This window comes from Rissa tridactyla, chromosome 3 (assembly GCF_028500815.1).
Source record: "Rissa tridactyla isolate bRisTri1 chromosome 3, bRisTri1.patW.cur.20221130, whole genome shotgun sequence".
NCBI lineage: Eukaryota > Metazoa > Chordata > Aves > Charadriiformes > Laridae > Rissa > Rissa tridactyla.
Window position 1 is genome coordinate 20,900,057 of NC_071468.1, and position 17,500 is coordinate 20,917,556.

At 47.1% G+C, this 17,500-nt stretch overlaps 1 protein-coding gene across 1 annotated transcript in view; it reads left to right on the forward strand.

The window, feature by feature from the left end:
- Window positions 1-17,500, forward strand: part of MEIS1 (Meis homeobox 1) — a 113,431-nt gene that overhangs the window by 4,021 nt on the left and 91,910 nt on the right. Inside the window, 4 exon segments of the mRNA XM_054194689.1 lie at window positions 1-10; window positions 534-584; window positions 1,455-1,505; window positions 2,952-3,098. Of these exon segments, the coding sequence (XP_054050664.1) occupies window positions 1-10; window positions 534-584; window positions 1,455-1,505; window positions 2,952-3,098 (259 nt within the window).

Consider the following 17,500-nt stretch of genomic DNA (forward strand, 5'->3'; position numbering starts at 1 on the left):
CGCCAAACAGGTCAGCAAAACCGGGTTGAAACAGTAAAAGAAAAAAAAAAAAGGGAGAGAGAGAAAAATCGTAACGAGAAAAACAAGTCTCTGCTGAGATAAAGATGCGCGGTCCCCCTCCCCCCTCTCTTACTGCAAGAGGGAGAAAAAAAAAAACCCACCCAAAAAAAAAACCCCAAAACAAAACAAAATGAATGGGGAAAATCTCGGCATTTACCTCCCCCTTAAAGAAATGAATGGACCGGAGCGGGCTGTGCGCCCCGGCGGGGGTTCGGCTGCGCGGCTGCCGGGCCGGGGCTCTGCCGGGGCAGCTCCGGAGGTATTTTTTCGGTGTATTTGATTCACTTGTTCAAGCGTTTGGCTGATGGACTAAAATCCCGCAGTCAGGGCTTTGCACGAAAGGTTACATAATGGACCCGACAGTGTAATGAAGCAAGAAATAATAATAACGTCTGCTTTTTCTGCTTCCGTATTTCAAATCTTTTTTATTATTATTTTTTTTTCCCCCTTTTCCTCCCCTTTCTTATATTTAGATCCGAGCAGAGAAACCCCTCTTTTCCTCTAATCCTGAACTGGATAACTTGGTAAGAGTTAACAACACTTCTTCCTCTCCCCACCCCCACCCCGCCGCCCTCCCTTCCCTTCCCATTTATTTTTTTTTTTTTTTTTTTTACAAAACTTCTGTGTCTTCTGGAGAGGTGACTTGGTGGTGCTAAATTGAAAATTTCTCACGTGGAATTTTAATTTTTTTTTAAAAATGATGCTGATGGTTTTTATAATTACAAGTAAATACCGTGTGGTAATTGCGTGGAAAGAATAAAAAAAAACCCAAAACCATAAGGATATCCATAAAGCAAACCCCATCCAAAGGGAGCTTGCGGGCTTGATGGCAAACTCACCAGCCCAAGAGGAGCGTGGATTTACCCACGCTGCAGCTCAGCCCCTCCACGCACCTTTGAAGTAGCTGGATGGGAAGCGTGGGGGTTTGCTGTGGCTGGTGATGCACCCTTCGTTAACTCACCCAAAAAATGAGGTCTTTCCTCTCTTCCCTTTATTTTTTTCTCCTTAAGGATAAACAAATATTTCGCCTCCACTGGAGGAGTCTTGCTCCTGCTTTCGCCAAGCGAGGAGCCAGCGATAGTGTTTAGAGGATTGTTTTGTTTTGTTTTGCTTTTTTAAAAGAAATGTTTATGATCCGTATAATTTAGTTGCTTCGTTGCATTAGGGTTTGGGGGTTGGTTTTGGGGTTTTTTTTTGTTAACTCTAGATCGCTTCTCGTTAAACAGTGCACAAAGCCACCGCTATTAAGTTTTAGTGTTATTGCCATAAATCAAAACAACTTTTTATTTACTACTAGAGAAAAGTCAAGCTACACAGTGTGGCAGGGGCGGCTGTGGGAAATATCCCCAAATCCAGGAATGAGATAAATACTGGTGTTGTTTGTATCTTTGCAGATGATTCAAGCCATACAAGTATTAAGGTTTCATCTGTTGGAATTAGAGAAGGTAATTTTTGTCTCTCTCTCTCCCTCTCTTTTTCTTCCTCCTCCGTTTCAGTACTGCTGAAGTTCAGGCTTCTGGTAAATTTGCATAAATGTCTTTCTTTCTGGTAATTAGTGTCAAGACCAATCTGGCGTCCATTTCTCTTCGCAGTTTAATTACAATTTCAGCCTCTAAAACCGGGCTCTCAAACGCCCAGGCCTTGTGTTCATTGTAATACTTTGCTGGCTTTGTATAAATAGTTGCAGTTCTGTGGTGCCGCAGATGAGACTCCAAATGGTTGGTTCAGCCAAGCCCCTGAAATCGTGCTTTATTTTTTGGGGGGGGGGGGGGGGGGGGGGGAATTATTTTTTTCTCGGTGGTGGTGGTGGGGAAGAGACTTTGGTTACAGTTAGTCGGGATGGGGAATTTTTTTTTTTTTTTTTTCTCTCCTTAAGAGCCATCTGCAGGTCAGGCTCAGGGCACGGATTGTCCTGTAACATTTTGCAGAGACAAAGCAGAGTTGATAGTTCTGTCTGTCTCTTGTTCCTGGGAATATTGTACACCTCCGAGCAGAAGAAAGAGATTGCAGCCTAAATGCAGGGGTTTTTTGCTGGCTATTTTAGAAATCTTAGGAGGGAGAATGCTAATTTCTAAGAAGGCGGTGTCACCCGAGCTCACATTAAATTGGAAGTGCGCTCTGGTTTCCTGAGGATTTTTTACGTGTCATTGATAGCTGGCCTAGAAGAGAATTCCCTTTCTCCTAAAAATAAACATTTTGAGAGGTTTTTAAATAGTTGAAAAGTTTCTCGGGAGCCTCGGCCACTTTATCTAACCATAACTGGCAGGTTGTTCTCGCTCTACCCGAAATGTGTTAAAATCTGCCCATTAATTGAGGCGGCTCAGGTACGAGTCTATCAGAGCGACTGGGGATTTCAGGGCACGGATGCCTGTAATGTATTTCGGCCCAGTGCGTCGGGATTTATTTATTATTTTATTTTTTTAAATCCTTTTCTCTGTCCTCATACCCCTTTGGAAAGGGTTTTATGATGAAATAACTGGACGAAATTAAATAGTTTACCTTAAATGTCACCCATGCAGGTCACCTCTCTAATGGCCACAGCTCCGGGAGCAGATGAATTTAACACGGGTGTTGAATATGTTGTAGCCTGTGAATCATCTTGTCACTGTCAATTTTCTGGGATATCTCTATTTTGCGAGAAAAGAAAGTTATTCCTAATTCTGGATGCGTCTAGAGGTCTCGGGGGGATAATTGCAGTGTGTTTCCCCTATTTAGGACTTTTGATGTCACAGGGGTGAAGGGGGGAGACTGGTTGCACTTGTCAATTTTACTTATGTATTCCTGATTATATTTTCTTCCTTCCCCCCCTCTTTTTTTCCTTTTTCCTCTTTTCTTTCCCCCTTTCCTTTTTTTTTTTTTTTTTTTTTTTTTAAACCTCTGTCATAATGTAGGTACACGAATTATGTGACAATTTCTGCCACCGGTATATTAGCTGTTTGAAAGGAAAAATGCCTATCGATTTGGTCATAGACGATAGAGAGGGCGGATCAAAATCGGACAGTGAAGACATAACAAGATCAGCAAATCTAACAGATCAGGTATGATCATGATCTCGCCAACGCCGCACACGCTGAAATTTGTATGCAGATCGCTCGCTGGGTCACTACGCCTCCTTTTATTATTTGCATATGATTAAGTCCCTTTTAGATAAATTTCCATCGAAATGAAAATTTTTGAATAATGTGGCTATTATTGCTTCATTAAGGCTTGCTCCCGGATTCGACCCTGGCGAGATGAGCTTGTAAAAGCATCGCCTGCCAACTCGTCCTGTTTCTTGTCGCTTTTAATTTTTGTCTTGATTTTATTTACCCCTTTACAATAATAGAAGTGGTATCCGGGAATCGCTGGCTTCTTGGTGGCTTAGGAAAGGAAGGCTGGAGCCGTTGACCAAAATAAGAATAAAATCCGAAGATAGGTGGTCCGGGAAGACAGAGAGGGGTTTGAATCTAGCAATACTGGCTATTTTCTCCCCGTCTCTACGGTTCATTAGTCCGTCTTGTCAGTTTCCTTGGCCGAACGCTTTTAGACTTCAGTGAACATTGCTTTGTGCACGCCTGCCTGCTGCAAACGCGCCATTTTTATTTTACTTAATAGAGGGAAAAAAAAAGGAGAGAGAGAAATAAAACGGGCCCAGGTTTTAAATTATTTCCCTTGATCTTTCAAGTTTTCAAACCCTCTCTTTAAAAAAAAAAAAATATATATAAAATTATCTGAACCCCCAAAGCAAAGCCTTGCGCGGCTCTGACGGTGTCCAGGTTTGTCTGGGATGGTTCAAACCTTTCATGCCGGCTGTAGCCGATGTGGGAACTAGGGATGAGCTGGGAAAGCTGGCTGTCCCCTGTCCCCTCTTCTTCTCCGCGGCTGTCCCCTCCGCTGGCTTCGCCCGGGAGCCTTTGCCTTTTAATGGGAGCGTTCGGGGCTAATTCAGGAGGTGCCCAGAGCTAAGTTAAGCTCCTCAATGATGAAGGCGGCTGAGATTTGGTTGCTTTTTGGCTGTTTTCCCCCCGAGTTGGTAAAACTGCGGGCTTTTCCCGGTCGGCTTGTTTTTTTTCCCAACCCGAGGGGCAGCAGCGCTTTGGCTGCGAGAGAAGGGACCCCGAACGCAGACACACAAAATCTCTGACTAAAAAGCCCCCCCGCCCGCGCCCAAGTTCTTCTTATTGATTATCAGCTTCGTAAATACAGTCTTAGGAGTAATCAGCTCCCGACTCTGGAGGTTTCCTTTTGTTCAAGCAAGGCGCAGTCAAGCAGACAGGAGTTTCCTCAGCTGCTTTGCCATTATCACCAGCGCTGGCAGCCAGGAGTTATTTTATAGATTATTTTATAGGTGCGTTACGTTGCAGCGGGGGCAGTATCTGAAATATTTTCTCCTGTCTGCCCAAGGCTAGGCGGCTGCTGGTGGTGCCGTGACGGGGGAGGCAGGCTAGAAGGAAGGCATGAACTTTTAAAAGGGTTTTCTGCGCGCATATATGTTTTATTGGGGGGGGTGTTTTTCCCCCAATTTTTGCTCCGAATGGGGAAAAGCTTTGCGGGGCGGGCCGGGAAGGATGCTCCGGGGGAACGGAAAGATGCTGCGGGTGGCAGGGGGAGATGCTTCGGCAGGGTGTATGCTCCGGAGAGCGGGAGAGGATGCTCTGGGGGCCCCGGGGAGATGCTCCCAGGGCCGGGAAGATGCTCGCGGGGGAGATGCTCCGGGGGCCCGGGGGGAAGAAGCTCCCGGGAAGAAGATGCTCCGGGGGGCCGGGAGAGATGCTCCCGGGTGGGGGGGGGGCGGGGAGCGCGGCCCCCGCTTAACGCCTTAAAGCGAGGGGAGCCCTACAGCGAGGGTCGAGCCGGGGGAAGCTCGGCTCGCTGCTGTTGAATAAAAATTGTAATCCAACAAGTCTAACTAGAAAATGGGTTTCTAAAAGCTCTGGAGTGCTGGGTACATAAAGCTATTTGAGCAAATTACAAGAATCGCTCAGGGGCACGAATGAATCAACACTTTAATTGCCTCCAAAATGAAGATTTATACCCCATTTTCCCAACGAATCATTATTTTATTAAAGTGAAAGGCTAAAGAAATGAAGCTATAGTTTTGGGGTTGTCGGGGGGAGGGGGTCATGTCCGCCCCCCCACCTTTTCCGCCAGGAGCGCGGATTTTGTGCGCCCGGCGCCGCCCTCTCCCGCTGCGCGGGGCTCAGCCCCGGCATCCGCGGAGCTGCGCGGGCTTTGGCTTTTCCCCCTCGAAGGGAAAAGGCGCAAAAATGCGCTTTTTTCCCCCCCTCCCCACCCGGCCGACGAGGCGGGAGGATAAGACCCGGGGGCGGGCGGCCGCGGAGGTTACGCGGGGGGAGGGGGGGGAGAGTGTTTAACAGAGGATGCGCGGCCGTCCGCGCCCCCCGGTAAACTCCGGTGCCAAGTCCGGCCCCGGCGAGGCCGGCAGTATCTGGGCCCTAATGGTTCAATAATAAGGTGTTGAGTGCTTGTCGCTGGGGCGGCTAATTAGGATGTCGCTCCGCGGTGCGCGTTTATGGCTTGCGCGGCCCTGGGCTGCGCGGGCGCGCAGGGCCGGGGCGGCCGGAGAGAGGGGCTGGCTCCCGGCTCCCTCGGCCTGCCCATGGTCGTGTAGTAAGTGTGTAAAAGCTTTTATTATGGATTTAATTAGATTTTCTTATATCGTGGTAGTAAAGGTTACAGTTAACAGTTGGGTTTTTCCTTTCCTTTTTTTTTTTTTTTTTAAATAAATTTATTGGTTTCCCCTTATTTATTCTTTCCTTATAGGCCCCTCAATGCCTTTGGAAAGCCATGACGCTAATGCTAGATTTTGCAAAGTAAAGCCCCATAACGCTAACCATTGTTCAGTGATTTAACCAGCTCAGTGGCAATAGGTCACTAAAATAGCATCCTTCTCCCACGGGCACGACCCTGCTGCCTGCCAGGGTGGGACCTGCCGAGTTGTTTTTTACCAGTCCGGTTTCAGAAGTACAAGTTTAGTTGTTATTTGGTTTGGTTTTGTTTTGTTTTGTTTTTTTGCTGGGAATAACTGAACTCGAGATCAACCAGGCCCCGGGACTTTAAAAACCCCTAGCTGAAGGATTGTGCCCATCCTCAAAGTTTCAAAATAAACCTTTTTTTTTTTTTTTCCTTTTTTTAATCATTAGCTTTTCAAACATTTGCATGTTTAAATTTTCAAATGTTTGTAAGAGGCCCGGAAAAATTTAAAACACAGCTGTTGCGTGATGCGGATGGGAAAACTCCCTCCAATTCAAAAAAAAACAAAACAAAACAGCCAAAACCCCCAGAGACTGTCTGTAGTTAGATAGCAAAAATACAGTTTCTTAGGTAATTCTAAACTATTACCATGGGGTTGTTTCCTTGAAGCCATGTCACCTTGGCATCCAGGTGCTCTAGTCCGAACTGTAAAATTCTCCTACAAGAGCGTGTCTACAGAAAGCCTTTAGAAAGCCCTTTAAGGAAAACATGCTATGAAGTAGCCACTATATTCAAATAAAGTGCCTTAGCAGCATAAGATGGATTTTTTAGGGACAAAACAGTACTTTCTTACGGAAAATAAACTTGTTGAGCAAACCCGCAGTGGTATTACTTGACAAAAATTATAATTTAATAATGCGCAAGCCAGTTACGCGCGCAGAAACTTTTAAAGGCAAATCGGCAAAGAGCCAAATTCCTATAGGGACTAGGAGGGAAATGATCAAAAAATGAACATGAAATAAGACTTCCTGTAAGAAGGTCCATAATTCAACATTATTTGACTCCACTGTCAGGGAAATTGTTGAAGGATAGTAAACTGATACTGGAGTCTCAGTCATTTTTGTTACAGTCTTAAATGTTTGCAACTGTGGCGTTTTAGATGGCCCTTCTTGGCTGATAGTATATCTCATATATATATATTTATATAATAAAGCAACACTTCTATTGATGTTGCAATAGATTATTTTTTTTTAAATGCGCACAGTTGCGGCGTTTCTCTAAACAAAATGCGGATAGAGAGCGTCTTTTTTTAAAATGGAAGAATTCCTTCAAATGTATTCTTTACAAAGAAAGAACCATAAACTGGGACGCAATATGTAGCGTATCGGAAGGCGGATGGGTTGGTTAGGGCATCGCCCGGTTATGACGAGACTAACTTTCCCAAATACTTCAAATATATTAGCTATACTTTGCAGCCAGCACAAAAGCGATGCCTTTGGGGAAGGAAAAAATGCTGAGAAATGCAATTTTACTCGGGGACTTCTTCGCAAGTATTTTCAAACCATGTATGGTTTTAAGTGGGGGGAGCTAAGAATATTGCTGCCTTCAGTATGTGTATTTCTGTATTGGAGGACCAGGCGTCAAAATAATAGATGCAGCACAGAGGGTGCAAGGTAGAATTCATTTCTGCATAATAAAAGAGTTACAGCCAAGCAGAGCTCTGAGGAGGGCCGATAAAATAACATTTAAGAGATTCAAAATTTAATTTTCTTCCACTGACTTTACGCCACCTTGAGCCAGTGAATCCTTTTTTGTTTGTTTTCAGGTAGTTTTTTGTTGTTGTGATATTTAGGAGCTGTTACCATGCCCAAGTTTGGCAGACTGTTTAATGTAGAGAGAGAACTCGTTAATTTATATTCCGGACCTGTTCTCATCTGAAACACTGTGGCTGAAATTGTATTAGCGAAATAAGGTTTTCTTTGCTCTCCGTTTCTTTAAGCAAGTAAATGTGGTGTTAAGGAGGTACGAGATTGAATATATTTTCTTTAATTTATGATTTCAATTCAAGAATCTTTGCGGGTTTGGGTTTGTTTTCATTTTTAAACCGTTCAAGAGCCCAAACGGATCTGTCCTTACAGCTGGGTATAATCTTTGCTGCTTTCCTTAAGTTGCACGCTCAGGCCCAACTTCCATGGAAAGTTTTTCCTGCTGAAGTTACCTTTTTCTTGCAAAGGGTAGTTTGATTTCCTAATTTTTTTGCATCCTTTTTGAGAATCAAACCCGACAGAGCCGAGTTTAAACCCCAGGTAATCCTGGAACTCCTCCTGAACGTTTGGGAGCGTATCCCGAGGGATTCCCGTCAGCGGGAGCTCGCAGCGTCTTTGCATGAGGGACCCGCAGATTGTTGTTTTGGGGCAACTTGAAGGTTTGCAAGGAAGTCGTGGGGAAAAAAAAAAAAAAAGAGTTTTAGCTTAAATTTAGGCTTTATGGCTGAGGTTGGGAGTCTTCCTTGGCGGCTCGTCCGCAGGTAGCAAGAAAGGGAGCGGGCTCTGCTCGCCGAAGGGTTCCTGCAGCCCGGAGTGGGCAATGTTAGCACTTAAAAAAAATCAGATTATATCGCACTCAATCAACATGAGTAAGCGTAGGTCGCGCTGATAAATACTGCTTTAAAAAGCAGCGAAAATCCGGCACAGCTTCTTTAAATTAGGGAATCTTTTTGTTTGTTTTTGTTTTGTTTCGCATTTCTGCGTTTGGGGTTTTTTCGGTCACATGAGCACGCAGTTAGGAGCGATCTTGTGTAATCTAAACAAATTTAAGAAAATAAAGAGAAGGGTTGTTTCGAACTGGTCGGTAAGATTTTTGAAGGTTTCTGGAATTGTTTCCTGGTGGAGGTTGTGTGGGAGAAGGAGAGACCGGGGCGCGCTGCAGTGTCACCTCTCGATGTTCGGTTGCTCCGAGCAGGCTTTGACTAATTTGGAAATTAGTGTTTATATTTGTGTTTGGGTTTTTTTCCTGCAGTCGCAGCAATATTGGGAGAGGGTAACTCTAATGGAGCACGTACTTCGTGTTTTCCCTTGTTTGAGTGTATTCCTGTCCCCGATTCACGGCTCCATATCTAACCCACCGCTGATATTCTGTAACATGACTTAAAGGCAACTTGCCGGCAGTTGGTTCAGCTCTTCTTTGGTGTGTTTAGCATGGTTGCCTTTTCCCTTCAAAAGGAAAGAAAAAAAAAAAAGAGATGTAACCCAGCCTCAGAGTGCAGGTGAGAGCAGAATCCCCACAGGCCAGTGTCCTCGGGACTCCTTTTTTTAATTTAAGCAAGAGCCCTGGAAAGCTTCATCCCCCTTCCCCATCGCCTCCGTAGCCTCAGCTCCTTGAGTTGCCTCCCTGGTTGTTCCCGTCGCGGCTTCATTTATTTGTTTTCGGGTGTATATTTCTGAGAGGTAAAGATCGGCAAATCTCCGATGCAGGAATTTCAGGCTTACGTGGGTCATTGTGCGAACGAAGGCGATGGCGCAGGCGGTGCGTGGTTTCTGGGGGTTACTGGATTTTGGGAAAGGGGGTTTGAGATTCATCGGTAGGTGTCTGGGCAAATGTTCCAAATTTAAACATTGTTGAGTTGAATTTAAAAAAAATAATATCAGAGTTTGTCCTGAAAGTAAAGGGTCTGTTTGCAATTAAAAAAAAAAAAAAAAAAGATTTAAAAGTTATAAGACAGAGACTGCCATTTCCTTGCTAACTTGGGGAAAGGCAGGATGGAAAGAAATGGATGTGAGCCCAAATTTGGCCGTTCTTCCTTTTGCCGACGGCGGGACAGGCTGCCGAAAGTCATGGTGGCTTCTTGTTTTTCAAGTGGCTTCTTGTTTTGCCAGCGTCTTCAAATCCAGGCCAGGCACCCTGTTGAAGAAATGTTGGATTCCCCCCCGCCGCCCCCGTCGGAGGTTATACGTTAGCCATCCATGAGTTTTGGGGATCAATAAAGGGATAACTGTGAAAGGCAATGGCCCATAACACGCAGGGAGTGAGATGGGTTGATCTAATGGTTCCCGCCTGGCCTCAAAACTCGATGAATCTCTGGGTTTGTCCACACAAGGACACTCAGGAGAGGTAAGACAAATTGATTGGGTGTAAAATTAAAGTGCATTAGTTAAAGTGCATTGCACTATTGTGTGGATGCTCTCATTCAGAAGTAAAGTGGCCTTAGTTCACTTTAGCCTAATCCCCTTTGGAGTAGGCCACTTTTCTTTTGAATGAGAACATCCACATTAACTTTTAGTTAATTCGTCTTTCCCCAGCGTCCTGGCGGCCTCGTGCCCGCCGCCCTGGGGAGGCTGGGCCGGCCGGGCGCTGGCTCCCCGCGAGCTTTAGGTAAGCTTTTCATTAGGCATATTCATCTCCGCAGCGGCAATTAACCGCTGGTGTTCGTCATCGCCCCGGCCGGGGCTCCGCACCCTCCTCTCTTGCTCCTGCAGCTCAAGAGCGATATTGTTTTTAATGCCGCCTGGGAAAAAAAAAAAAAAAATCGGAAAGCCAAGGATTTGGGGCTGGATTGGGCCGAGGTGGCACAGACAAGGGGGAGAGCTGCCTGCGCCCAGTCCAGGGGGGCTGCAGTTTGTTGGGGGGGTGTGTTTCCCAGATGAATGTGGTATTAGGTTCCCCCTGGTATCAGTCCTGTGCCCGGTAACCTCAGCGTTTTATTTTGCGATGGCGGTTTGCTGTTCTGGCACGTTCCCTGCGTAGGTAGTTTCTTCCCCATCCGCTGATGAGCCAGTTTTTGAAGACAGCGAGGAGATGGAGATTAACTTTTTTCAGCTGTTATTTTCCACCCATAAACCCAAGGGTTGGAAATTAACTTGTAGGAGAACTAATTTACCTGGCGAAAAAAATAATGGTGAGAGAGTTTTGGAAGCTGTTGTATTTTCTTGCTTGGAGTTCACTGAACTTGAGTTTTGGTTAGAGGTATTTTCGGGTGTCTTCTAGAGCTTATAAGTAACCTATTTATTTACTTTTTACTGGCTAAGCTGTGTGTGCAAATGCTGCGCCGTGTCACACTCCTGCCGTGGCCCATTCCATTCATAATAAAATTTATAAGGCTGCTTGCATTAGTAAGCAATTTGCTATTGGAGCCTTTCCTAGAAATACAGAATTCTATTTCACCAAAGTATTGTCTTTCCTCTTCAATCAGGGCCGAGGTGAGCTATTTTCTCAAGGACTCTCCAGGCATCTATATGATATTCCCACTTGTGCAGATGATCTCCAAAACTGCATTACTTACTCCTCCGTCCTGAAAGGCCATCGCAGTAAATTAGAATTCTCTTATTAGCGTCACCAGCCTTTGAATCTGGCCAGCTAATTTTGTTTGCAGTTTGGCTTCCCCCCCCCCCTTTTTTTTTTCTTTTTTAATATAAAGCAAATATGCATCCAGACCCTCTTTGCTGAAATAAACAGGCCAACAATAAGAGGGGTAATTCTTCATTTGCTTAAAAGAACTGCCTGTTTTAACTTCAGAAATACTGACCCAGCGTAAAGCAACAGCTGATGCCATCACAGGCAGTGTACTGTATTCAAACAGCTGGACAAAATGAAAAGCTGCGGTATTAATCCTGCCATTCACAGTTTATTTAAGTTTTTCAAGCTTCTCTCATGCGGGCATGGCATCAATGCCTAATTATGCCTCCATTAGGGTTCCTGGGCCCTTGATACAGAAAATGATTGTATTTCAAATTTGGAAAGCTGCATCGATGTAATCTAAGATTCTCGCAGCTGGCACATGTTCAGGGAATGCAAACTTTACCTTGTAACTTTCTTTTCGTTCTGTTGGTCCGTAGGTTTTGGTCCGGTTTTGTTGTCAGCAAGAAGGTCAGACCGTCACTGGTGTTTTTAACGCTGGCTTTAAATAGCTCCATTTAAGGCCGCGTAGCTCTCGGGAGGAGAGGGGAAGAGCAGATTAAAAACTCTGGGGCTTTGTCTGTCCCGTTTGCCGGTGTGCGGGGCTACGGCCGCCTCTGCAAACAGAAATGCTGGAGACAAATGCCTGAAGCCTGGAGCACAGCGAGTTCAGTCTCATCGGCGTTGTGCCCTGCACCAAAGCAGGGCAAGCTGTGGTTTCGCTGGGGATGTGAAAGTCTCGACCCCTGGCTTGGTTGTCCATGGGCTGCCCCCCCATGGCATTGGGGTGGGGTGTGCAGAGATGTCCCTGTCACCTGCTCGCTGGTGCTCAGCACCCACCTGAGGCACGTGCTCTTGTGTGCATGGTGGCCGCTTGCCAAAACTTGGCTTAATCCGGCAAGCTAAGTATTAATATTTTTAGCCCCTTTGCTAGAAACCCTCCTGGGAGGACACTGTAGGAAGGAGAAGTGCCCAGGGACTCTGTAGGTGGCACTTCGGTTTTAGGCTTGAGCCAGTGCGGAGGACCCCTCGGCTCCTCGGGGTGCAGGCACAGGGATGTGCTGTGCCATGGTGGCCTTGGCCCCCGAGCTGCTCCGCTGACCCCCGCGCCACGGAGGTACCTCGCATAGGTAGAGTTGTCTGGGTTTTTGCTGTGGGGAGTGTCTCTGTGGTTTGTAATTTGTAAGATGTCTCCTGGCTACTGTTGTGCGGTGTTATGGGGGAGCAGTTCTGCTGCATCCTGGATGTGGCTGTCTTGGTGATGGGTACAGCTGTGTCACCACGAGGCCGCTGGAAGTCACAACTTGGCTCTCTCCTTCGCTTGTGTTCACACAGGCTTTTTGGGCAGCATTTGACGCAAGCAGGGGCTCAGCGGCTGAGTGACGCCGCTGGGCATCACCACGGCGGGAGGGTGACAGAGAGAGAAGCCTTTCAAGCACATGGGCAAGTTGACGGCGGGCAGCTTCCTGGCGTTGCCTGGTCTTTGCAGGGATGCTTGGGATAAGGTGCATGGTGTTTGCAGGGATACTCAGGATGAGGTGCCCACTGTTTGCAGGGATGCTCGGGAAGAGGTGCCCGGAGCACTCTGCACACACACACACCGGCAGCAGTGTGGTGGCCGTGCTCGAGCCCTTGCCTCCTTTGCCCCTCTCTGCCCGGCGGATTCTGCAGCTGTGTTACCCCAGGAGGCTCCTGGCTCTCCTCCCTGTTGCGCAAACCAGTTTTACTAGCGTGGTTTCCACCTACTAGGAGAGCGTTGTTGTGCCTTTCCCATGTCCATGAGGCCCGTGGCAGTGCTTTGTGGCACGGCTTTATGGAAAAAGTACCATATATACGACTGCATTTTGCTACGTTCATATAACCTCTGTGAAGGATCTCTTTTTTTATTTTTACTTAAAGCCAGAGTGAGGGTATACACATACTAGTATGTGCAGGGAGGATTAACTTTGTTCTTAAATGCATGTGGGTGCCTCAAGCCGGGATTTGGTCCACAGTGACAAGTGTTTGAGAGATGCTTTGGGTGAGAACTGGTACAGGGATGCTGGAGGGGCAGAGGAGGGGACCACTGCACTGCTGGTGGCAGGAGGGGGAGATGCGGATGCTCTTCCCAGGTTTGTCACTGAGGTTTTGGGGTGAGACGATTAGTTGCTTGTGAGCTGAGATTTTCTGCTTCTCCTTGTCATCAGGTAGGGTTGAACCTTAATTTATATGTCATACAGTGATAGCAAGGTGTAGGAGATGTGTAAGAATAAGAAGTGAGATGTTAAAGTAATTAATTATTTCACTCTGTTCATAGAGAACATAACGTAAAGAAAGCAAAACATTTCTGTTTGGTGTTCCAGGGAAGCGCTATGTTGAATCCAAAGGCTGACGGTGAAAGTTGCTTTTGGTGGCTTTGTGCTTTGGTTTTGGCCACTTCTGCTATCTTCCAAGTAATTACCACTTTTAAAATGTATTTAAAGGAGGGAGGGGATAAACTTAAGCGCTGGAAGGAGTAAGTAGTAGTGCCGCCTGTAACTTCTGCAGAAGGAGCAGAGCTGTGAGGCTGTTTGGAAGCATTGGTAGGGTGGCGGACGCTCTGCCTGTCCCGAGGCACAGGTCCACCTGGGGCCATGCCATGAGCCCTACACTGCTACGAGCCCCATGGGGTTCTCCAGAATCTCCCTGGGAGGCACAGCGAGGCCACAGGGACCTCTCAGCCCAACTTTTTTGGGTGACTCTGGTGGCCAGCCGTGCTTCCAAGCCATCCCTCAATAAGCAGGTGGAGGCAGCCAGGGAGCCACGGCCACCTCAGGCTGGCAAACCACCCCTGGAGCTCGCCCTTCGGCTCCCGTAGCCCAGGCTCGTTGGCTTTTGTGGCCACTGGCTCGCTGGCATGTGGCTGGCAGAGCTGGGCAGCTCAGCCGCTTTTGCCTCCACTGCAGATTCGGCTTGTTGTGAAATGGTAGAAAGTGGAGGAACTGATCTGCAGAAGGGTTTGGCCATGAGTGTTGGAAAAAGTGAATCATGGGGATTCCAGTTTTAAGCCTTCTGGAGATAACGGGCAGCACGTACCAGAGTGCGTGACTTGCCGAGAGCCTTAAAAAACAAGGCGGCGCCCTCGAGATTAAGCAAACGCTTTATAATCAGGAACACATTTCATACCCAGCGCAGCCTTTGCAGGTATCGCATCCATTCAGATGGAAAGGTGTAGCTGGAGCAAAGCTAATTATACCGCAGTTTAATTTTGGTGTTGAACAACACGGCGAGGCGAGTGGGCTCTTGAATCCTGCGAACAATGCGCCGTAATCAAAATACGCTGACTCCAAATGGCGTCTGTTGTCAGTTAGCTAAAAAGACCATTTGATAGTTGTGACATACGCTCGGCGTTTTGGCTTGCGATGGAGCTGAAATGACGTACGGCTGTTGCAGAATGAGGGCCGTGCTTGCCCCTCCCCAAGAAGCCCCGGTTGGGCCGATGGCATGCTAGAAGTCGGAGTACACGTAAAAAAAATTTGAAGCGGGTGCCCCGATGGGTTAATGTTGTCTTCCCAAAAGATACCACCCCCAAAAATCTGGGAGGGGACCGCTTAGAGATGGGGGTTTTGCTGTAAGTATGGCTTCGGTGTTTGCCTGAGCCCAGATGTTCAGGGTGAAGTGGGGATCGCTGCACAACACCGACTGCCTCTGAGGCTGCCTGCTGGGTGGGAGAGGTTGAGGGCTCCCGTTCGCCCCAAATCTGCCCAGGCAGGTCAGGCTCGGGACCTCAGCCAGCCATCTGACAGCCTGCGCCATCTCGGTCGGACCCGGGCATCTGGCAGATCCCCTTCTAAGTGACTTTTAACACGTAAATGCAATAAAAGGAAGGGACGGCAGACACTCGTTTTCTGGCTAAGTGGCCAGGCATTTTTCCTGTTTACACCTTTGGAGGAATCATTACATGAAATATTGAACAGGAAACTCTTATTTGTCTCTGAAGGCCTTTTTCCCGGTCTAGAAAGACGCCGAAAATATTCTAGCCCTTTTAAATTCAGTAGGAGCCAAGGAGGACTAACACACCTCCAGGCCTTGCACACCAGCCTTCAGGACATAGCGGTGTCGTTTGGGGCCAACCATGAATGTTTCTGCACGATACTAGACTTAAAAAAAATAAATCTACACGGAGCAGTGATTTTATCTACCCTGACTGCGAAGCTGTGTTTCCTTGTGTCAGGAAAGGGACGGGGATTAATGCTATCTAGCGATACGGCTCTTATCAAAGGGAGGAGACAGGTTTACAATGTGGGGTTGCTCTAAATAGAAAGTACTAGTCAATGTTTGTTGTGTGGGAGACAAAAACCCTGCATCACCATCAGCTGGCTTGGTTAACCTGGCTGGGCAAGGCGGTGTTCACTGTGGAGCTGAGATTAAAAAAAAATGAGGAATAGAATAAGGTCGATCAAATGTAAGGCACGCTGTGATCAAGACCGTTGCTGCTCAGGCTTCATGGGTGTCCATCATGGCTACCACATGCGGCAACCACCAATGCAAGAAGCAAAACCTGAGGTCTAACTGCCCAAAAGATGTTTGCTTTTGTTATTGCTAGAGGTGGTTTTTGGGTGGCTCTGGAGTCCTCTCTCTGAGAGAAAGTCCAGCTGCCCACGCTGTCCCCCCTAGAGGGACTTTAGAGATGGTTCCCCAGGCGCAGCAGGTTTGATTTCGGCACGTGCAGAAGGTGGTGGGACAGTGAGTGCTTCTGGCAGAACGCAGCCCCAGTTGGGGGGTCTCTGCATACCTGTGACCACGCACACCCCCCTGCGCACACAAACACACACAAGTGTTTTTTTCGAAAGTCTTGCCCCTGCAGAACTGACGGGGCTTTGGTGCCTCCTGGAAGAGAAGAGCTGTGGTTTTCCCCCTTCCTTTTTGTCTTTATGTCCCACCCAGTCTGATGATCTCCATTTCATTCCCCTTTTATTTTTTGTGGTTTATGCTCGCTGCTTCTAATTATTCTTTTTCCTTTGGAAAGCGCTATCACCCTGTCCTTTTGCACTCGTGTTTTCTTTTCCATTCAGCCCGTTTGGGGCTCTCGGGCCCTTTCCTCTCCTCTCCCTGCCATCATTCCCTCTTCTCCTGCAAGCTCTGAGGGTACGGGGAGGAGTGGGAAGCTCTGGAGATACCTACACAGGTACACAGCCGATGTCGTGCTGCAGGAAGACGTTAGCTCCTTCTCTGAGCCTGGGTAGGTTCAGCAATGGATCGTGATAGCAGGGTAGTGGAGAGAGCTCCTGTCGTTTGGTGGATGTTGGTTTGATGATCTTTGCACTGTGCCATGTTAGTTATGCCTCGGGCCCCTTCAGGTGAAATCCTGGCCATGTGAAAATCAGTGGCAAAGTCCTGTTTATTTCCAGTTTTCCATCCTCTGTGGTATTCACATCAATACCTGCTCTCATTTCCTTTTATCTGTTTGTCTCAGAAAGCGTCCTATGTTACATGCATAAAGACAGCTTACGTCTTATTTTTCCTATGCGGCTGCGAAGAGTCAGAGAAGAGTCTTACCCTCATTTGAAATAAGGGGAAACTAAAGATAGAAAGCTTACGACTTTTCTGGGGCTAGGAAGGGAATCCAGGTCAGAGCTAAGACTTCTACTCAGAATTTTTTTGGCTTTTTAGCTCGACGGGCCCTGCCGCCTCTAACGCTGCAAAGGTTTCCATCTGTGCAAGAGTCGCCCTTGCTGTGCTGCTTAGTTGCAGACGGAGTTATCGCCTGTCTGTCATTTCAACGACCTTATTTCTGTAGACTTGGAGCACCTCTTTTCCATCCGAACCAGGTGTATTGCACCTTTGTTGTTGTTTTAGTCAAAATAATTCACCTCTGAGTACAAGTTGCATATGAAGCAGTTGATGGAAGAGCTATTGGGACTAAAAAGCACCTATTTTGCAGCACTTTGAGGTTCCTGCACGTATCATTTCTTCTGAACCCCTTGGTTTTGGTTGCACACGATGTCCCCGTGTAGCTTTGGCAGGCTGGGAGGTAGGATTGCTGGCTGGCAGCCTCGGCTGGCCACACGAGGAGATGTTCAGATGGCAAAGCCATGCACGGGTCCTCTCAGAAAATCAAAGTAGTCATAGAATCACGGAATCATTAGAGTTGGAAGGGACCTTAAAGATCATCCAACCCATGGGCAGGGACACCTTCTGCTAGGCCAGGTCATGACTGTGGATTTCATGGTCCCCGAAAGTCCACGCAAGACAGAGATTGGAATAAACAATGTATATTTGTGGAATCTAGGAAATACATCCCGTTATATTTTTAACATTATCAAAGTATATTTTTAGTCCTGCTTAGCAGTTTGTATTTTTCAAGGTTTTCTTCCCAATTAAGAGAGAATCCAAA